Source organism: Typopeltis vanoorti, chromosome 2 (assembly GCF_054136105.1).
Source record: "Typopeltis vanoorti isolate ZY-2024b chromosome 2, IOZ_Tvanoo_1.0, whole genome shotgun sequence".
Taxonomy (NCBI): domain Eukaryota; kingdom Metazoa; phylum Arthropoda; class Arachnida; order Uropygi; family Thelyphonidae; genus Typopeltis; species Typopeltis vanoorti.
The window spans coordinates 32,934,645-32,958,355 of record NC_143550.1 but is presented as its reverse complement, the minus strand read 5'-3'; the positions used below and the strand labels follow the sequence as shown (position 1 = coordinate 32,958,355).

The following is a 23,711-nucleotide window of genomic DNA, read 5'->3' as shown; positions in this document are numbered from 1 at the left end:
TAGCCAAATTTTTGGTTTGGGTTCAAAAGTGAATATTTTTTCCTCAAGGTGTTCTAGAAACAAATTTGCTAGGTTTGGTGATAAAGGAGATCCCATTGCTGTTTCTTTCTCTTGCTTGTAAATTTGACCTTTCCAGGTGAAGTAACCTGATGCAGTAACAAACTTGAACAATTCAACTATATCAGACGGAAATTTTTGAGTTAGTAATTCTATTGTTTCTTTATGGGGAATGTTAGTGAAGAGGGAGACAATGTCGAAGCTGATTAACAAGTCAGTTTTTGATAGTTGAATGTCTTTAATTTTTGTGTGAAACTCAGTAGAATTTTTGATTGAAGAGACTGAGTGGCCTATGTGAGGGCGGAGAAGGTTAGATAAGAATCTTGATAACTTGTACGTTGGACAGCTGATACAGTCTACGACCGGTCTAAGTGGAACATTAGTTTTGTGTAGCTTAGGTAAGCCATAAATTCTAGGAGGTCTTGCATGGTATGTCTCAAGTTTTTTGATTGTTTCTTCATCTAAGGAGGAAGTTTCATTAAGTAGCTTATTTAATTTTCTGAGTTGACGATTCGTACAAAATCCAATTTGGAGTAAGTATTACGATCTCGAAGAAGTAAATTAATTTTTCGGTCATATGAATTGGTATCAAGAACCACAGTGGTATTTCCTTTATCAGCTCTAGTAATGATTAAATTTTTGTTACGTTTTAAGGAAATAATAGCTTTCAATTCCGACGGTGGGATATTTAATTCTGAAGGTTTGGCATCGTAGATCACTTTAGCTACTTCGAAACGAAGTTTGTTGGCTTCAATACTGGAGAGATGCTTGATGTTTCTTTCTATATTATGGGAAACACTTTGGTGAAATCGCAAATTTATGGCCTCTTGCTAGAACATTTAATTCATCTTTTGTTAATTGACAGTTAGATAAATTGACTACCCATTTTTCCGTTGGTAATTTGTTAGTGATCTTTTTTGATCGATTTAATAGATTAAGGTATTTAATACGTAGAGCACTATTGCTTTTATCAAAAGCATTTTTTCCCGAATTCTTTGAGACAGTTATAATTAATTGTAGCAATTCTTGATTTAACGTATTTGACAAATCTGTTTCTAGTTCTGTAATATTTAAATTGTTTGTTGCTAGTTCATGCTTAGACACTCGTAACTGATTGAGTAGTATGGAATGACTTTTTAATAGATTTTATGGGCGCCTGGAGATTTGATGGTTTCTTTCAGTTTTCCAAAGGTTGGAATAAGATTATCACGTCTGCACTTTTTTAAAAAAGATATTCTAGCTCGTAGCTTACCCTGTTTTAGTTGCAGTTTTCCTAGTAAGTTTGTCTTCTGCGCTGTCATTTCCCCGTGAAGGAATAAAACTTTTTTAAATAACGAAACCTGTGGTGCGTTCATAATTAGAAAAAACACACGTATAAACCACAGTGAAAATTATTTAATTGTAAATATTTCATCCTAAGTATCTTAGGACATCATCAGTACAGTATTTAAACAAAAATTAACCTGACTTGTTAATCAGCTTCGACATTGTCTCCCTCTTCACTAACATTCCCCATAAAGAAACAATAGAATTACTAACTCAAAAATTTCCGTCTGATATAGTCGAATTGTTCAAGTTTGTTATTGCATCAGGTTACTTCACCTGGAAAGGTCAAATTTACAAGCAAGAGGAAGGAACAGCAATGGGATCTCCTTTATCACCAAAACCTGCAAATTTGTTTCTAGTACACCTTGAGGAAAAAATATTCACTTTTGAACCCAAACCAAAAATTTGGCTAAGATATGTCGATGACGTATTTGCAGTATGGAATCATCCCGAACCTGAATTACAACTGTTTCTAGATAAAATTAACCTTCTTCATCATCGCATCAACTTTACGTTAGAAAAAGAATCTCCACAGGGTATCTCTTTTTTGGATTTACACATCAAAAGAAAAGAAGACGGTTCCATCGCCACTTCCGTCTTTCGCAAGCCTACATTCTCAGGTCGCTACATTCACAATTCTGCTCATCATCCATCTCTGAAATCTGGCATTATTAAATCACTAGTTTCCAGAGCACACAAATTCTGCTCCTCTGAAGAATCTTTAAACCAGGAATTAGAAGTTATCAAAAATACAGCCATCCTAAATGGATATAATCCCAAAACAACTCAAAAAATCATCAGTCACTTCTGCATACATCAAACCAGACAGGAAGAAGTGCATAGGATTCCCATACCTTACGTTAAAGGCATCTCAGAACGTCTTTCTAAAATTATGAAGAAATACAATTTTGCCACTACTTACAAACCTATCAACCAAATTTACAACTTATTACCTTCTCCTAAGGACAAATTCTCACCCTTGATGTTACCTGGTGTTTATGAGATTCCATGCTCATGCAAATTATCTTACTTTGGACAGACAGGTAGGTCTGTTCAGAAACGCATCTCGGATCATCAAGACCACATTCGTCTTCTTAAACCGCAGAAATCTGGCCTCTCTCAACACAGAATTGAAAATCCAAACCATAGGATCCATTGGGAAAAGGCTAAACTTTTACATAGATCTTTATTTAAACATGAACGTTTATACAAAGAAAGTTCTGAAGCCCTACTACACAGACCAAACCTAAACCGCAACGACGTTCTTACTATTCCTAAAGTATGGGAAATTATCATACAAAACTGTATTAAATAATTAACGTTTTTTTTTTTTTTTTTTTTTTTTTTTTTTTGTACTACTTTAGCACACATTATGCACGTTTTCATGAGATTCTATTGTAATCATGCACCCTAACTGTATGTTATTCCTAATTTTTGTTTAAATACTGTACTGATGATGTCCTAAGATACTTAGGATGAAATATTTACAATTAAATAATTTTCACTGTGGTTTATACGTGTGTGTTTTCTAATTAACAACCTGGTATGTAACATGCCACACAGGTGATACCAGTATATTGGATGAAGAGATAGAGGTATGAGAAGGAAGTTCTAGAGCTTCCTTCTTTGCATAACCTCGATAAGAATTCAGCAATAGAGACAGATTGGATATGTTTGCTAAAGAAATGTTCACCCCAACTGGCTGGACCCTCGACATGTATCCAGGAATAGAAAGAATATATAATAGTCCTATCATACAAAGGTGGTGTAGAAATGAATGTATTTGACTACTGACCTCTCAGTATCTCTGGAATGGTGGTGAAGATTTTAGAGTAGTTGATAGAACTTGCATATAGAAATGGATTGACAGACAAGGTATACTTTGCAAGGAACAGCATGATTTACTAAAGGGAGGTCATGTCTGAGCAATTTGCGTATATTGTATAATAATGTTGGATAAAAGAAATGGATTTACTGTGATACTGTTGGACTTGGCTAAGGTATTTAATAGGATACCACATTAAAGTCTATTGAATAAATTGGAGGGTATGGGATTGGAATATAAACTATTGACTTGGATAAGTGAGTGGCTGAGAGAAGTGGTATATGGTGGGGGGTAAATCTGCCAGATATAGGATGAAGGTGACTAGCGGGGTACCCCAGGGATCAGGTCTGTGGATGTTTAATCTGTACATTAATGATGTTGGCAAAGATCAGACAGGAGATATTCATTTATTTGCTAAGGATCCAAAGATAAGCAGGATAATCAGACACTTAGAGAATGATTTGAATAGACTGGAAGTTTGGACAAATTACAGAGGTTGCTTAACAAAAATTGCAAATACAACTCAGGATAATTGTTATGTTGAAACAAACATTGACATGTAAGAATAAGAGTTATTTTACCTCTTTACAAGATCTTGATATGTCTACATGTGGACTACTGTGCATAGATTTGGTTTCCCGGGTCCCAAAGGGATAAAGAACTATAGAGCGGGTGCAAAAATTAGAATTACAAATATAATATTTGGTTATGGAATGTAGATTATGAGTATTGATTCAGAGCATGTGGATTCCAGATACTGGTCAGGAAAGTGTTGATATGTTGAGTCTATAAACTTTGCGGGTCTTTCGTTACTATTTTATACCAACATTATTTGTATTCGTCATTTTCACTCTTCCATACATACTTTGAATTCTCTTAACTTCATTCCACATCCATTTCATCTCTTGCCTCATTTTATCCAACTCAACTTTTGAATCTTGCGTCACATTTTCACTGTCATTCATTCTTTCAAATGTTCGAACCTTGTAACACACTTTTGCTCTCATTCATTCTCTCAATTTTGTTGCCTGCTATACATGCTTGGTCACAGTCAACGCTACTTGCCACCTTATCTTGAACTGTACTGTATTTTTTAACTTCTGCCACATTCGTATCATTTTTCTCTTTCTTACCACTTGTTAAGTTTCTCAGATTGCTCATTCTCTTTTTTAAAACTTTTTTTAACATTTTTTCGCTGCTCCTTTATACCATCCTTTTCTATCAGACTAGCACTCATTCTCCTTGCAGCATTATCGCTACGAACACTTTCAGTTATCAACATATCAGCACTCATCAAGTCCTCATTCAACTCGCACTTTGCACACACACCCTCCTTCCATCCACCTTAAATATCCACAATTGATCTATATAATCAAATGAGTACATATAGCACATTTCATGAAATGACTGAAATCGAAGTTGAATTCCTGCACAGACAAAGCTGCTGCCATCTTTCCTTTGCTGGTTACTGTACTAAGCACTAATTTCAATGATTAGATAGAAGAAAACCAGGAGTTGGAGAAACTATGGCTATGAAGCACACTCTTAACCTCAACAAGTATGGCTGCATTAATCTGCCCAAAGTTTGGGAGATCTTAAGGTCAACCTAAACCTAATAACTCTAAAAACTTCTTACAGTTATTAGGTCTTTTTCAGGTCTGTTGTCCATTACAATTAGAATTGTTTCATTTACTTATTGATGGGTTTTTACCGTAACTAGTAGTAGTGCTCTGAAGATGCTGCGTTGAAACCTGTCAACATATAAGCCAGTTAATAAATATCTTTATTTATATGATTTATTGTTATTTTTGTGTTTTAATACCATGAAAAAACAAACAAGATGCATAATATTCAGCATGTCTTCCAGTTAATGTTTAATGAGTATGGTCAATAATTAATTTCTCTGATTCAAATCCAAGATCCTATCTCTCTAGTAGAATCTGTATATGTTGCTTTAAATAACAATAGAAATTATTCCAAAAATTATTAACAGTTGTTATAATAGTTCATTCTCCCAATGATGTGAATTATCCTCCATATTATAATTCTCAGTAATATTTTACTTCTTTTTAAATAACTGTCACATAAAATTATTGCTCTTTTCTCTGCTATGAGAATATACTGTCATCCTCAGCTGTATAGATTAGGGTGGGAGTATATTTATTATGTACCACACTATCTGTCCTTAACAGGAATTCAATATATCATGAATCTGGGAGTTTAAAATTTTCCTCATAAGCAATAACAAGGCAGCACCTATGAATAAACTACTCTAACCTTGTGCTCCCGCATTTTATCATTATTTTAAGTGTTTTTCATTCAAATTAATCAATAAACAGAAATCTTAACAGCAGGTACTAAGAAGCCAATTACTTCTGCAAAACCTGTTTATCTTTCCAGTTCAAAACCAGCAATGTGTAAGTACCTGCTATGCCTACAGTGTGAAGCAAAAATGATGTCAACAAAGGCCAACGATGAAAAGTACCTCTTGTCTCACCAGCATAGCATCCTTGATCACCGACAAACTCAATGATAATACAAAGTGCCACAGCTGTAAAATTGATATTACTGATAAAAAAAAAAAAAAGGGTATATTGTGTGATTTCTGTTGCCATTGGCTACATGCTTCCTACACAAAAATAGATGAATTGGTACACAAGCTATTTATTGACGTCAACTAGCTGTTTTTCTGTTCATTGTGCCTTCCTTCTGTAAAATAAAACAGCTCCTGAATTTGGCAAACAAGTCAAAAACCTTTAATAGCACCTCAATACTGTGAGGGAAACTTTTTCTTCTAAATTCTGAGTGTTGGAAGCTAAACTTGAACTAATCGATGATCAGTGCTGCAATGCAATTTCACCCTTGCCCACTAATGAATTTCGAGAACTAATCGATCCTACATGACTCAATTGAGACCAAATCAAAAAATTCAATGCCATTATTTTGAACTTTTTGGTGGAAAATGGTAGATTACTAAAAGAAGACATCAGCAAATTAGAAGAATGCAACTTCGATTCTAGAAATATCATGAGTTCCCATCGTTTAGGACCCATAAATAAAACAAAAGATCGAATGAACTTTCCACGCCTTGTAAAAGTGACTTGTGACACTCCGACAAGCACATCTAAATTAATAACAGTGATCAACAAGTTCAAGGACACTTGCCCCCAATCATGCATATGTGCTCAACCTGACCTAACATTTGTCCTGAGAGAACCAGGGCATCATCTTTGAAAACAATTTGAAGAAAAACGCAACATGGAGAAAACAATTGGATCATAGATTACAAATAAGTTAAATTAGTGCAAAAATCAAGTGACACTGCTAGTAGCCATGATGGAGACTAGTATGCAGGCACTGCATAGGAAATGTGCAAGATCCTTGCAATCAAACATATGACTCACAAAATCTTGCATATCCACTACCATCTTTCAATCTACCAAACTGCACCAAACTTAGAATCGCCCAACTTTGACCTTCTTTTTTGGTTGAAAATATCTCTTCCCCCACTCAGTCGAATTCATTTGCTATCCCTGTTGCTCTCCTAATGCCGCCAGTCACTCTAAGCACTTTAATTTCCTCTCCTTAAAAATTGATTTTCTCACTTCCCCAACAGCAAAATCATCCTCTTAGGAGATTTTAATGTCCACAACACCGACTGGCTTTCCTCCTCCAGTTGTACAGATCTTACAGGCAGAGATGCAGAAGCATTACACAAATGCTTCACATGCCATCCAGAATACTAGATAACCTGAACCATTCCCTAAACACCTTACATCTCTTCCTCACCAATGACTCTTCCAAATATATAGTGAATGTAGTATTTCTCCTAGGTAATTCTGACCATAATCTAGTGTTCATTCCCCCCCTTTCCCCAATGCGACAACACTTACACGGCCACTCCCATCCATACAAAAGTAGTTTGGCATTATAACACTGTCAAGTGGGACAACCTGAACTTCTGTGCCCCATTCCCATGATTGGACCATTGCTTCCAGCTCAAACATATGCACTGAACGAATCACCAAATTAATCCTCACTAGCTTGGAAACATGCATTCCCTATAGTACTCTGAATTGCCATCTCCCTAACTAAACCTTGGTTCTCCAAAAGATGTGCCAAGGCTGAACCAATGAAAAATCAAGTATACCATAACTGGCTCACATCAAGAACTCCATCCACCTTTAGTGCTTATACTTTAGAAAACTATCAATGCTTCCAAAACAGAGTTTGAAATTTCAAAAATCAGGAAACTTGCAGCCTGTCCAAATGGCAGCCAAGCCTTGTTTTCTCTTACCAAAGCAATTGGTCATAACTTTTGGCAAACACTGTTCCCACCCCTATCATATCCAGATAGCTCTGTTGCATCATCACCCACAGAAAAAGCCAATCTCCTGGCTTCACACTTTGCTTCCAATACATGCATAACTGACATCTGGACTGGTTGAGGTAAATGTCCCCCAACCAGTCCAGATGCCCAACATACAATTCCCCCCTATATATCCTTTTGTCAGAAAGAGATAAGAAGAATATTGTCCAAATTAGACACAAAAAAAGTCTCCTAACACTGATGGCATTCCTCCAATTGTCTTGATGGTTTGTGCACCAGAACTGACTCTTATCCTATGTTGATTTTATATACTCCCTTAATCTACTGATATTTATCCCAGAGCCTGGAAATTAGACTATATTCAACCCATTCCCAACTCCTACACTACCTCGAAGGCACCTGACTAATAAATGACCACCAGTATGGATTCTGTCACTGCTGATCAACAGGAGATCTACTCGCATATATTGCCCATCTCTGGACAAATGCCATGGAGAAGTTTGGGGAATCTGGAGTGGTTGCACTTGTTATCTTCAAAGCTTTTGACTGGATCTGGCACAAGGGCTGACTAAGCAAACTTCCATCATTTGGTCTGTCTCAGGACTTCTGCAGTTGGATTGCCAGCTTTCTGTCTGGATGCTCACTATATATATATATATATATATATGGTGGATGGTTCCTTATCCTCTCACCATTCACCTAATGTCAGGGTTCCACAAGGTTCTGTTCTCTTGCCAACCCTCTTCTTTCTTTATATCAATGACTTACTTCAGTTGACCTCCAACCCAATACACAGTTTTGCAGACAGCAGAACATTGCACTCCTTCCCTTTCATTTGATAAACCTTACTTTACACAACTCGCCTCAATCTACAGAACATCGACCACTGCTGCCCTCAGTTTTGATCCCCAAGTCCATCCTCCAATGATGAGGTTCAGATAACCTCATCAATTTCAATGCTAGTAAAACCCAGTTCTCTCTTATTTCTCACTAAAAGAATTATTTTCTCCCAGTATTATTTTTGACAACACCCAAATTTCCATACAAGACAAGATTTTTCTTTTGCTCAAGGCATTACTTCATCTCTGAACAGCCATTTACCTTACACAAATCCACCCAGCTATTGAATACTGCTCTCACATTTGGAGTGGTGGTCCCTAAGAACTCCTTCAAAATGCTTGACTTAATACAGAAGAAAGCAGTTAGATTGATTAATGACCCATCTCTTACGAACTCATTCCTCCCACTTTCACACAACTGTTTAGTTTCTGCAATATGTGTACAGTCATCCCTCGACTTTCGTCCATTTGAATATATGTCTGTGATCCCATAATGGAATAAATGACATTTTCAACTATACTTTAGAACAAGATGCAAGTGAGCATAAAGTATAGTTGAAAATGTCATTTATTCCATTATGGGATCACAGACATATATTCAAATGAAATTCAAATATATTCAAATTCAAATGTTGCTAAATAAAAACTACATTGTTTTTATTTAGCAACAATGTAGTGGCAACAGCACATTCAGCAACAACCTCCCTCGGCAGTCAGCCCATGGCTTCAACAGTTACTCTGTTGATTTTGTGTTTAAAAAATAGGTTATTTGTGTATTTATCGTTAAATATTTTGCGATATTTTGTGCAACATGGCCCCTTTTGCCCAATTAAAAAACCTAGTGAAGAATCGCAGAAAAAGAGGCGAGCAATTGATCTTGAAACGAATTGGCAAGTTCAACGATAGTGATAAAGCAATGACAAGGTTCTATTGGTGATTGGGAAAGGTACTTCCATCATATGTAGAGGACCTGAACCAAAATCACATACCTCTTAGCACTATGACCATAACTGCTAAGGTACTAAGTCTGTTCAACTTTGAAGGAGGAAGCAGGACCTGATTATGACTACGAATTCAACACTTCTTTTGGTTAGTTCATGAGATTCAAGTAGCATTTTGCACTGCATAATGTGAAAATGTATGGTGAATCTGCAAGTTCCGATGAGAAGGCTGCCAAGGAGTTTGTGGAGAAATTGGATAAAATTATTGTGGAGGAAGATTATTTGCCACAGCAAATATATAATATGGATGAGACCTCCTAAAAAATGTCTGAGCAGACAATTCATCCACAAAAAGCTAAAATCTATGACTGGTTTCAAAGCTCTTAAAGACTGTGTTATGATTCTGTTAGGGGATAATGTGGTTGGACAGAAACTGAAGCCATTTGTGATATGGCACAGTGAGAATCCACAAGCTTTCAAAAACATTAGGAAGCATACTCTTCCAGTTCATTAGTGGAGATATAAGAAGCTGTCAATGACTCAAAAATTGTTTGTGGATGTTTCACTCACATTACAGTTGACCTTAATCAACTGTAATGCGAGTGAAATGGAAAGCTATTGTGTGAAAAAAAAAAAAAGGTAGAATATGCTCCAGGTCATCCTTATATTGGTTTAAGGTAATGTTTCTCCCTCCAAACACTACTTCATTGATTCAACCGATGGATCAGGCAGTTCTTGTAGTGTTTAAGGCTTATTATCTACAGAGATCATTTTCACAAGCCATTTCTGCTACTGAAGGAAACAACCAGGCTCTCATGCAATTCTGAAAATCATTCAATATTTATCATCTCATCTTCCTTTTCCCTCTTTTACCTTGCGGTGTCGAGGGTTTATTAATCATCGGACCTCAAACCGTTCACAGGATAAGGTGGTCAAGCCCTATGTTTGTAGTGTTGAGTTCTCAAGGCCGGTTTGCCTGCTTTGGGGGGATGAAAAACCCCAGGATAAACTGGGGAAAAATCCTACTGTCCACACCCAAGACCTGCTAACTTGGCTATGGCTGGGGAAGATCCTTCAGCTCCTCATGTCACCGAAAGGAATCGAACCTAGGACACTAGGTTCGATTCCTGTCGGTGACATGAGGAAAAAAAGACATTAAAAAGGTGTGTACATGATTTTGGAAGTTTTGAAAAAAATGAAAACCTTTGTAAATTGAATGAAGAAATAGTGGGCCTAGCAAACAATCTGAATCTTGAAGTGAATGTTGATGACATAGCCCAACTCATAGAAAGTGCTCCTGAATAGTTGACCAACAAAGAATTGGTCAAACTGGAGGAACAACGTGTTGCAGAAGAGGAAAAAGAGAAACAAGAATAGGTAGTTAAACAATTCGCAGTGAAGGGTCTTGCAGAAATGTTCTCTGCAGTTAGCAATGTTCTCAAAATGGTTGAAGACATGGACCCCAGTATTGAACGCTGCTTATTAGTAGAAGGAAAGTACATGATGCGTTTGCTTGCTATAAACAAATTTATGATGAAAAGAAAAAGAAGAATAAGCAAAACGCATTGGACATCTTCATCAAAAAAACATTGGTTACACTAGAAGAGCTGCAGCCTAATCCTTCACATAGGGAAGGTAATGAAGATGTGATTGTGGAGGAAATTATTCTCCTGTAAATAGTGGCAGTAATGCACAGTTCAGTTTTATAATAATGTTTAAAAATTAAAATGACAGTATACTTATTACTATTAAGTCTCTAACCCCTGTAACTCTATTGATTTAATGTATCAATTTACATATGAACTGACTTATGTCCTGCCAGATGGAACAGAACCCCAACGTAAAGAACAGAACCCTGACAAGGGATGACTGTATTCTATAAATATTTCCATGGGAAATGTTCATCTGAAATAGCATCAATAATTTCCCCACTTATTACTAAGCCTATTTGAACATGCGCTGCTGCTGCTGCTCAACATCCTTTCACTGTGCACCTTGAACCCCACAGAACAAGTTTCTTTTCCTCCTCCTTCATCCCTATTCATTGCTGTATTATGAAACAGTCTTACCCCTGATGTGTTTCTCAAGGAATACAATATAGAGTCTTTTAAATGAAATGTAAACAAATTCATCCTTTCCCAATCCATTACCCATATACAGTACTAATGTACTATAGGATGATCAACCCTTTCATGTATGGGCTCAACATAAAAATAAAGAATTCAATAAACAAAAAAAAAATTTTTTTGTTTATTTAATATTTTCTGACAGTATTATTATTACTACACCCACCATGGAGGTGTCAGACTCATTGTGAGAGGTTCATTCAACTGAAAACATATTTACCATCCTGAATCTTAAAATCTTTAACACTCTGTATTAGTAATGTGTTACATTCACTCATAATTCTCCATGTAAAAAATCTACTCATCACACTCATATAACTTGCAGGGATTGCCTCTGGTTCTTTCCATCTCGCCTTCTACTCTTTTTATAAATCTCCCCTAGATTAATCTGAAAAAATCCTCATTAACTTAAACATCTCTATCATATCACTTCTTTTCCTTCTATCCACCAAAGTTTGCAATCCACATTTTTTTCAACCTTTCTCCACAGCCAGAATTCCAGTGTCCTGATATTGTCTTAGTCACTCTTCTGTGGACTCTCTCCAATGTTTCTACGGCAAATTTAAAACCACCTCATGACCAAATGTGAGCACAGTAGTCCAAGTGTGGTCTGACCATTTCTTTATACAGTGGCACAGCCATTTTCTTATCCTTACATGTTAGTATATGTCTTATCATAATGGTGCAGTCTTTGCAAGACTTGCAATATATATCCTCTAAATTTCATTCTACTGTTCCTGAATCTCATTCACTTCATGCAATATAGTGCCATCAATTATAGTACACAGCCTTATTATTGCCATTATGTACTTAATGTCATGAAGGCCAAGACTCAGAAATCCTCCTACAATATTTGACTTAATTTTTTCAGTTAAATTTAAACCATGTAAACTTATTTTATTAGTATATAAGAAAGTGAGACCAAATTGCATTTTAAAGTTGTCTGCTCCCCTCCACTGTTAATGTGAACTTTATTATTACCTAATATTCTTGATATTCACATCCAGTAACTTACCATAAATAATCTCCTTTAAGTGGCATCTCTAAGCCTTTTAAAAACATTATGGATTTTATGGCCTTACTTGTCTAAGAAACCACCAACTGATCACATAAATTGATAGATCTCAATCACGTGCAGCACATAACCTACTTAAAGATCGAGTAAACTGCTATTGTTCTGACCATGTATTTATCTATATCAAATCTGTACATTATATTAATAAAATTTACTGTTTTTTAACTTTTGACTTAAATTAGCAGTTAGTATAAGATTCAGAAATTCTTCCTGTAGTCATTGAACAAATTCAGCTTTAGATTATTTGTTCCCACAAATATAAATACCTCCTGGATTTTTTTTTCTTCTTCTGTACACATAACTTTATATCACTTACTCTAGCCAGAGCAAATATATTCATTCTTCTCATCTAACCTACATTAAATATTCCTTAATCTAATTTATCCTACCTTACTTCTACCATAGAATCACTATAGATTTTGATGCTAGTACTTTTTAAATCCAAATCTGTGCCTAACATACAATCAAGAAAATCCTATTAAAATCCTCTTCCACATCTTATTCATCTGTCGAAAGCCAGCTGTTTTCACCACTTATCTCCTACTAGGTCACTTGCTATTTGTTATTTTTCTAGATGATTCAATTACCCTTTCTCTTACTAAGGCAAGTGATGTGAAGTCATTAGTCATCATTCTTTATACGAGTTGCCTCAGTCCTGAAAATAGTTCAGGTGCAAACTTGTTTGCTTACACTTGGATAAAGGATTAAATCAAGTATATCATTTTTTGGGATCTTTAATTTATAGTATAACCAATGAAAAAACTTCCAATAACTTTTCTAATCCAGAGTATTTTAATAATAAGGTGTGCCACCTTTTAGCACTTGTATATGAAAATATGACTTCTGCATTACTTCAATCTTAGTATCACCTCTGGGTCTGACTCCTACTGATGAGACCTCAATAAAGGTTGAATCACCACTGGTTGGTGGTTTGATTCTGGAGGAGCAGAGTTTTTGCTCCCTTAAGGTTTTTGTCTTAAGGAACTTTGAGCATCCAGAGATTTGGACATGTTGGGGTGGCCTGTATTAGGGTTTCCTAGGCTGATGCTTTCCTTGAAATATGAGCTGTTCTACTTAGTGGTAGGGGAGCTTGTCACTGAGCAGACCACCGCTGAATTAAATGATCACTCAGGTCGCTCATTGTTGGGTGATCTGAGTGATCACACGAGATTTTGGAGAGGTAACCCTGTACTTAAACAGGGAAACTGGCCTGGGTAGTGATCCTTCCGATAATGCATAGTATTATGGGAAGGAAATGCGCTCTGCATTATGGGATACTAAGGTAAGTGATGTGAGGTCATTAGGCTTCTTTATACTAGTTGCCCCAGTCCTGAAAATAGTTCAGGTGCAAACTTTTTTGCTTACTTGGATTAAGAATTAAACTAAATCTTTAATTTCTAGATGATTCAAGTACCATTTCTCTTACCCCAAAGCAATCTTTTTGCACTGAAACAATTTCCATATTTGAATAATATTCAAATATGGAAATGAACTAATCTAACACCATGATATCCTTCAATGACTTCCATCTAAAGTTTACACTTAATATATTTTGCACTATTGCAGTTTTGGTTAATTCTCTGCAAGATTTGCTTTAATTCTACTGTTTCTAAGCAGTGCTCATAAATCAACCTAATATTGCCTCTGTTGCTTTCTAGCGCACAACCCTTGCATGACAATTATTGCACACATTCAGACCTTCCACTCAAATTTTATTTCTTTGGAGTTACTTGCCTCCAATTTTTTTCATGGTTTCTACCATAAGCAAGATAATTAAAAATTACAACTAATCCCTAATATACTGCTTAAACATTCCAGATAAATTTACTGTAAGTTAGTTCCTCTTTATACAATACACAGTATAATACAATACGAGAAAAGTCAAATATTCACGTGCTCCACACATTTTTAAGGTGAGATTACTCAGAGTTTTCTAAAAGCTCTTTTTTCATATATGATGATAATATTTGATATTGCTGAATTAAAAAAATGCTAAAAGCATATTAGTTTTATAGCCTGTTTCTTTATTAGGGGTATTTTGTGTTCAGTTTGATGATACAAGGATTGTAAGTGGCTCATCAGATAAAACTATTAAGGTAAGTTAAACACAGCACTTTATGTTGTAGCAAAGTTATTAGAGAATTTTGGTAATGTTCATTGAAGCAACGATGCATAATTAGATCATGCTGTAATAGTATAGTACAAGTATTATTATTTGAAATTTTATGTAAAAATTCTTTGAAAGTATAATTTATGTAGGATCAAGTACTACCGTATTTCTCCAAAAATAAGCCCCAGTTAAGATCGTCAGCCAGATGGAAGCATTTAGTACGTCCATTGCACCACATGATGGACGTAATGAATTATAAAATAATAATATTAATGTATAATTAAATATAAATAATAATATTATTGACATTGATACTTAAAATAAATGATAATATAAATAATAATTAAGTATTTGTAAATACCCAAGCGGGCGCCTTTGGACGAGAGGTAAATGCCTATATAAACAGATGAACTCGAGACTTATTGCCGAATGACCAATCAGAGTACAGACACAACGCACGGATAATGTGTGCACTTGATAACGAATGGACGTGGTTGTGTCTAATAGGAATCTTCATAATTCAATACGTCATGTGTTGTAACGGACATACTAATGTACATATTGTACATGAAAAAAATAAGACATCCCCTGAAAATAAGCCCTAATGCGTCTTTTGGAGCAAAAATTAATATAAGATCCGGTCTTATTTTCGGAGAAACACGGTATGTTGCTCATTGCTTGTTGAATATAATATTTTGTCCGTGCATATTATTTTAGAATAACAACTGCAGGTGAGGAACTAAGGCAGTTTTCTAAAAGTTATTCATTTTTCAAAATGCAAATTAAATTTAGACCTCTTATATAACAAAATGTAAATTCTGTGGCTGGTCACTGTTATTACTTTAGTGACACTTCAGAGAGAGAACTTGACAAAGAATGTTTGATTAGTTTACTGTTCAGTAAAATGTATTTCTGGAATTTGCTTCAGCTATAAATAATACTTGATCTTGCACTGTAATAACTCCTTTCTAATAGAGATTTCTCAGAAACACAAGATCAAAACAGAAGCTATAAATTCTGTTAACATTTTACAGTAATAACTTGAATCTCCAGAGCAGATGTACAGGGCTTAAAAAAGCAGTTTGGTTGCACTAACAATTTACATATATACAAAATAATTGCAGTAATATGCTGTGTGTGTTGCTGCAGCCTTTTGCTTACTAACATAAGTCCATTTAAGATAGCACTATCATAAATCCTTAATGTGAATCCATTCACAAAACACTTCTGCTATATTACACTAGTATTAATACTGTGGCAGTACACAAACTATATACTGAGTGTATACAATGTACAGTCAGTATACACTGTATACACTTATGTCATCCAGAGGGTTCTTATCCTAAGAGTAGTGGAGGTTACTACCAGCTACAGGTGGCTGAAGCCTAGGCATGTCTACTACTGAAAAGAACAAAGCTTTAGTAGAGTTTAGTCATGTTGAGTATCCTGGAATGATCCAGATATAGTGCATTCTTTTTTTAAATCACTTATAGCTTTTGGGAATGAATTGTTCCTTTTTCAATTGGTTAGCTTTTCACTGGTTTGAACTCATCAGGTTTTATGGAATAAATACAGCACATATAAATAATTGAACACATTTAATCAATTCTATATTTCATCTGTCACTGAGAGAGTGTCAGGGAAACAATATTAAAATTACAAAAACACACACAAAATTGCTGAAAACAATAAGTTGAAAAGATTAGACTGAAAGCCTTAAGTCCTATGAGGAGCACCCTCTATTGGTGCTGTTGGCTAGCTTTAGCTGTCAGGCAGGAAGCCTAAAAATTAAAATTTCCCAAATCTTGGGAAGTTTAATACAACCATATTTATTAAGATTAGATTTAAATTTATTTTTTAAATCTGTTGCTGATTCTAAAAAAAAAAGTCTTTCACATTTCGGTGCTAGAGTCACTGAAGAACATGGCAGTGGATTTAAGTTGTGCTAGAAAAAAATGTTTTTTAAACACTTTTGTGTATAGTGTAACTTTTGTCATGAATTGTGCTACATTTTTTCAGTAATACAAGTGGTGCTGCTTTTGGAGTTCAGTTGTATATATTGTGTTGTTTATTACTCTGACCTCACCTTCTCGGTAACCGAGAAGGTGAGATCAGAGTCGGATGCATTTATGGTGGAAGAAGATAAGTTTTTGTATTTAGTATAGTTAAATATAGTTTATACCTCAAATTACATTATAGATACAGAAAAAATAGTTTTTACTTATAGTATCATGTAAGTAAATTTGTAAGTAAAATATCGTGTGGGCATAAAATTCTTTGTAAAAGAAGGTTTAATGCCAACGAAATTCATTCGAAGTTCATAAAAGTTTATGGGCACTCTTCTCCTTCATTTTCGACAATTAAATGGGCTGCCGAGTTTAAGCATGGCTGTACCAGCCTTGAAGATGATCCACGTGAAGGACGTCAAAAAAGTATAACACCACCAGAAACCATTGATCAAGTTAATGATATGGTGTTGGATGACCAGTGAGTCAAAGTTCGTGAAATTGCTGAGATGATAGGCATTTCAAAAGAACATGTAGGATATATTTTGCATGAAGAATTGCAAATGAAAAACTTTGCTCATGATGGGAGCATGCTTGCTCACAGCAGATCGAAAACTCACTTGCATGAAAATCTCTAACAGTGCTTGGAGCGTTTCAACAAGAATAAAACTGATTTTTGCATCGATTTATTGCTGTGGATGAGACTTGGATTCACCATTACACCAGAATCCAAACAGTAGCCCACCTAGTAACAATACTCAATTTTATCCATTTCAAGGGATACAGACAACACTTTGGCTTCCGACAGCTGTATAAAACAAACTTGATAGAATGACTTGTAATTTTACACATGGATGCTTATGACAGGTGTACCAACTTAGAAAAAAAAATCTTGCCGATAGTGCTGCCATCTGTGGTCGAGGTTAAACAATCCCACCATCACAATCATCTCATCCACGCTTTCATCCCGCTTAATTGCCATAGCCACATGGCGATTCAACGGCCGTGAGTCCCTTTTACAGGGAGGTATGGCATCACCTCAATCCCCCCAATTTTTATCCGAGCTTGGGACCGGCATAGCTGACAATTCAGACCTATGGCTGGAGGGATTGTCTTAAGTATTCCTGACTGTATCCATGTGTGTTCACAGGGCTGGTTTGCCTGCTTGCAGGATGAAAAACCCCATGATAAACTGGGGGGAAAACCCTTCTGTCCACACCCAAGACTAGCTAACTTGGCTATGGCTAAGGAAGATCCTTAAGCTCCTCGCGTCGGGAATCGAACCTAGGACACTCCTTCCCCAGGCATATAGTTGCGAAGCGCATAGCCACTAGGCTAATAGTGGACTATATATAATTGATAAAAATGGATAAAAAATCCTTTGGTCACTCATGGTACAAATGCACTATAGGTTTATTAATAACCTTTTGTAGGATGGGATCACATTACAACTTATGGAGGCAGATGTATTTCTTATGCACTTCTAGGTGGATGTTAACAGATTTTCCACTTTGACCATAATATGATAGGTTGCAGGAAAAGGAACTTTTAAAATACCTAGCCTGGAACAGAGAGAGAGAAACAGAACTCTAAAAAAAATATTAATCTCTGCACTGCATTCATGCCTCATCAGAAGCTGGTTGCCCTCATCCACTCCCCTAAGGATCCGCTATCTCCTTTCTCTCTGTTCCAGGTGTTTACAAAGTTCCTTGTTCCTGCAACTTATCATATTATGGTCAAACTGGGAGATTTTACTAGAAGAACACAAGAAATGTATTTGCCTCCATAAGTATGGTCAGACAGATGTAGCTGATGCCTTTGGATACCTTGCACAGAATTGTATGGAAGAAAACTACTATGCCTCACCACAACTAATACAAATTTGAAAGACTTTTTTTTTGAATCAGCAGCAGATTAAAAAAATAAATTAGCTAATCTTAATGAATATGGTAGTATTTAATTTGGGAAACTAATACTTAGGACTGCAGCTCAACTAAGGCTAGCCTGTTTTTTGTAATTTTGTGTGTTTTTGCAATTTTAATATTGTTTCACTAACGGTGCCTCGGTGACTGAAATGAATACCAGATTGATTAAACAAATTGTCTGATTATTTATATATGCTGTATTTATTTCATTAAATCTTGTAATATTTCCTTTTTTCATCAATAAAGTTATTACTGATGTTAAAATTATTCAGGGTGATGAACTTTTCCCATAATACTTGGCTTTATACACATCCATCAAGGGGGGAAACAGGTGTATTATGGTTTGCTAGGGGTATCTCAAAATTAGGACTGTAAATAATCTAGGATCTTAACTCTAATATAACAACAACACTCTTGTTAAATTTGGATTTGGCTATCACTTTTGCTGTATTAAAACTATCTATATGAATTTGTTCTCTGCTGATGTTATAAATAGAATATAGCTTATTCTTTTCACTTGAAGTCAGGCCAGTAACTGTTGATCAAATCATTGTCACTTTGACATACTGTTTGAAATGTAGTATGGCTTGTCTTTGTATATATATATGTGTGTGTATGTTTTTTTTTTTTTTTTTTTTTCAACCCTACCAGGAGTTAATTCTGATTAACATTTACATTTCTAATTTTGTATTAATATTCATATTTACATTTTAGCATCTATTTGTACATATTCTGACTTGCATCCATATTTATATCTCTGATCTAATACGTAGGTAGCAGGTTTTTTTTTCTCCCTGAAACTCAGGTTTTTCATCCCGCATACAGACAAATCGGCCCTTAGAACACGCAATTTACAGACAAAAAATACTAGCTGTGGTGGTGGGTTGTAGATGCTGTTGATTGGTAGTAGAGATTCAGTGTAGTGTGGTGAAAGAGTTGTACAATAGGTGTTCTCCTGCGATGAGTTTTCGGACTCCTTGGACGCATCACGAATAATAATATATACATATTTTTTTTTACACTATATAATTCATACAATATCAGTAATTTATGTTACTCTACAATGACTGGTAATTGATCTTATTGGCAAATTTAATTAGTTTTGAGTAATACTTTTCGATAAGTCTCTGTTTTGACACTGGCCACTTGTCTCCAGAAGTAATGACGTGTTGCATTAGGGGCATCCATATAGAGTCCAGCAATAACTCAAGTGTATATTTTGTCTTACTGACCTTGATCTCACACAGAACTACTTCAAATGAACAGCCCCCCTCCCATCTATCCTCTTTTTTATTTGGCTGCAATTCATCTGCTATCTATAGTAGGTAGTAGCAGTGCTAATGCTCGAATAACATTCTCAAGAGCACACTCGGTTCGAGGGAGCATCAGGGATGAGATTTGCCTTGCTGAGGCATTTTTTTTTGCGGGCTTGGTTGGTCAAGTGGTTAGTGTGTCTGCTCTCCAGCCAAAAGGCTGCGAGTTCAAATCCTGCCATGGATGTTGGTGATTGTCTGAAAATACTAGTGGTGGTGGTTGGTGTAGTTGGTGCTCTCCCTCGATGAGTCTTTGGACTCCCCAGAGGCATCACATAATAATTAGCAGTGCCCTTTCTCCCCATCCTATCTTCTCCGTCTTTCCTGAACATACTAAATCCTTCACATTCTATCCCTATATCTACATCATCTGCTGTTAGCCAAGTCTCACTAATGCCTATAATTTTTGGTGAGGTTGCACTAACCTATGCCAAAAACTCTTTCCTCTTGTTCCTGATACTTTTTGCTTTAGTATATAGAAACTATAACAGCCTTTTAGCCCCCCCCCCCACCTACCTTTACTTCCTGAACTGACTACCATATTCCATATTTTTGCTTGAGAGACTAGATTATTCATATCTTTCTTTCTATCAAACACAGACTCACAAATCCTACATTATTCCTTCTGCACAATCTACTTATTGATTCATTTGCTAACAATACCCTCTTCCTTGGTTTGCTTCTATCATAGTGCGGCAGGAGATTTAGGCTTCAAAAAAAAGGAAATGAAATGAAATGAAAGAGATATATCTATTTTTTCTTCAAGTTTATTTAAGAGTTTACTCAGAATGTATTTGCAGTACAATTTGGCATTTAGCCCTTTGTTTTTTTATTTTCATTTATGAGTTTGTACTCATGAATTGAACGATCTCTTGTCTGTCTGTTTCCATCTATGTAGGTGTGTGACACTCACCAACAAGAGGTTGTTGTATTAAGTACTTAATACTATTACTACTAATATATTAGGTTATTAGTTTATTATTTTTATTTTTCTGGTATTTTAAAATAAAATTGTGCTTGGTCTGGAAACCCTGTTCTAGATACAAAACATGGTACTGTTTCAAGTGACTTTAGGCTTTCAGTAAGTGGGAGGTAGTCTCGCACCAGGCGATGAAATTCATCTCTCATCTAAATTAGCATTTGCTGATTGCTTGTGATGACGCCTTGCTCTTTGTTCAGATTATTCACTCTGTAGCTGCTGTTTTCTTCTCCAGGTCTTTGGTATTGGAATTCATACAGGTTTACATGGCATTGTTCAGTTTTTAAGAACTGTAGACTTCCTTAAACTAAAACCACAGATACACAGTTCTAAAATTTAAATTGCAGTAAAAATTGTTACGAAATTAAATATTTCATGACATTGTAACAGCTGTTAAAAGATCCAAATGACAGTGGACAGGTCATATTGCAAGAAGTAACACTCAAAAGCACTATAGGAAAATCAGAGAGATGATTTTAACTCAGTGGTATGGAAAAGCTCATGATAGGATAGAATGGTGGGGAGTTGCTTATATTTTAATATTTCATAACCTTGGATGAACTAATATGCAGGTATGAGAACTGTGTTTTTCAACAGTTTTCATCCTTAGCTTGGTCAGAAATCACTAAGATTGTTGCTAGTCTAATTTAACAAAACATATGAATACTTAGTTTTTTTTCAATGTCGTATTCTACTGGATCTACTATTGCAATTTCATACTAAATACATTGATACTAACTGGCACAGCTCATTCATATTTTCAGGTTGTATTTGATATAGGAGTAAGTGTTTTCTAGAAGTTTCCTATTAGCATAATATCAAATGCAAGTTCTTTACAGACTTAAAGTAGACAATTGACTACTGTGTTTTGCAGGAATGGTTTGCCACTCCTTTGATTACAAAGGATTGAATGTTAAAAGAAAAAATACATGAAAGTACATTTTCATCTTGCAATAAAAAAAACAATAGCTTATTGAGGTTTAAAGGATTGTAAAGGCAGTATACAAACATATTTTTATAAAAATAATCATTTCTAGTTTGTTTGTATTTCCATTTTGAAAGCATATTCTTTTATAGCTCCATTTTGAAGGAAGCTTATTTTATTATAATTTTTGTTAGAAGATTATTTACAGTAGTATATTTTTTAGTAATGCAAGCATAAGCAAATAATAGTCCTTAAATGTCTTAATAATTAAAACTCACTGTAACTTCATTTTCCTTTCCCTTTTAACATTTTATGTGATAACCTTACATTTGATTATTGATACAACCATTTTGGTTGCATGCTCAATTTTATGTCAATGCATTTTATCTTCCGAAACAAGCACATCATAAAATATGAGTAGTTAACCATCCTTTTAATAAATATGAGTAGTTAAGCATACTTTTGAGAATTAAGTTAGCATGATTAGCTTTTATTATTTACTCTATTCAAAATAATAAAATGTTTCTTTTAAACTGAATAATGCTGCGCAATATTAAAATTTGGTACTTAGTGTAAATGTAATTGACTTGCTGAATAAAAGTTGGTTAAACAGCCTTTTTGTTGTTGTGGAAGGTTTGGAACATTCGCACAAACAGTCCGTGGTCTGTAATGACTTTGGTTGGTCATTCCGGAACGGTTCGCTGCTTACATTTGGAAGGCAATCGACTAGTAAGTGGATCTAGTGACTCAACAATAAAGGTAAGAAGTTATATAATTAACAATCATGTATGCTTTTATTCTGGAGTTGTGGAAAGCTAAATAACTAGTAGGAGAACTCCATACATCCTTGATTGATTTTCTGTGTCAGAAAATCAATCAATTAAGGATGTATGGTATAGTATAATGCATGTGAGGATTGTGTGGTTATGACTTAGCAGTGTTATGGGTCTATAATTTTCACACCTTTGTTTATCTTTCTTTTTAAAAATTGGTATTATAATGCTTGTCTTCTAGTCATCTGGAATTTCACTTGTATATAGCATTTGGTTAAAAAGTTAAAGCAGGAAATTGATGGCTGCTGTGCAACCATATTTTCATAGTTTAGTAGAAGTTCATCATCCCAGATGATTTAGACAAGTTCATTTAGTTTATTGCATTCATAATTTCTTTTATTATAAACAGTGCTGCTTCTGTTCTCTTCATTTGTGTTTCTCTAGTCTTCCCTGTGGAAAATTATCTAGTAATATTCTTTCTAAAATGTTTTAATCTCTTGAATTGTTTCAGTATTATTTTTATATTTCATTTAGTGGTCTGTTTTGGGGTATTTTTGTTAATTCTTTTATAATTTTATATACAAAGTCTTGCTATCATTCATTTTATTGGCCTCTTCACACGTTTTTGCTTTGTCTCCAACCAAGGATTTCTGCACATTCTATCTATTTTGTTTTTCAGTCTTTTATAATGTTGCTTATTTTCCTCCCTATTTTCTCTCTTCAAAATATTTTTTGTGGCTCTTTTTTTCTTCTAAGGTTATCTGCTCATTATTTGCTCTAATTGTTATACTGCTTTGCTCTGTTTCTGTGTGTTTTCTACTTTGTCAAAGGTTATTTTCTTTAAGTTTTATTTCTATTATGTTTCTGTAATTGTTTTGTATAGTTACTTTCCATTTTGTTATTTTAATAGTATTGCTTAGGATCTTTGGTTTGCTATTTTTAAATTCAACTTTATTTTTGCAGCTAGTAATTCATGATCAATGTCAAATTCTGGTTTCTTTAGTATTCTTACATTTCGGGTTGAGAATTTCCAGGTATTTTTGATCAGGAAGTAAGATACGTAAAATTCATAAAAATGGAAATAAAATCCATACCCCACCCACAGTATAAATGTACTATAGGTTTACTAATAATCTTTTATAGTTGGGAACAACATAAAAA

At 35.0% G+C, this 23,711-nt stretch overlaps 1 protein-coding gene across 5 annotated transcripts in view; it reads left to right on the top strand.

Moving 5' to 3' along the window:
• LOC150108908 (uncharacterized) overlaps positions 1–23,711 on the top strand; it is a 295,478-nt gene that overhangs the window by 149,253 nt on the left and 122,514 nt on the right. For all 5 annotated transcript variants that reach the window (XR_016550111.1, XM_090410920.1, XM_090410911.1 and 2 more), the window contains exons 6-7: positions 14,551–14,615; positions 22,411–22,536. Coding sequence is in view for 4 of the 5 variants with exons in the window: in XM_090410920.1 (XP_090267046.1) it covers positions 14,551–14,615; positions 22,411–22,536 (191 nt within the window). In the remaining variant the exon portion in view is untranslated. The remainder of the gene's footprint in view (positions 1–14,550; positions 14,616–22,410; positions 22,537–23,711) is intronic.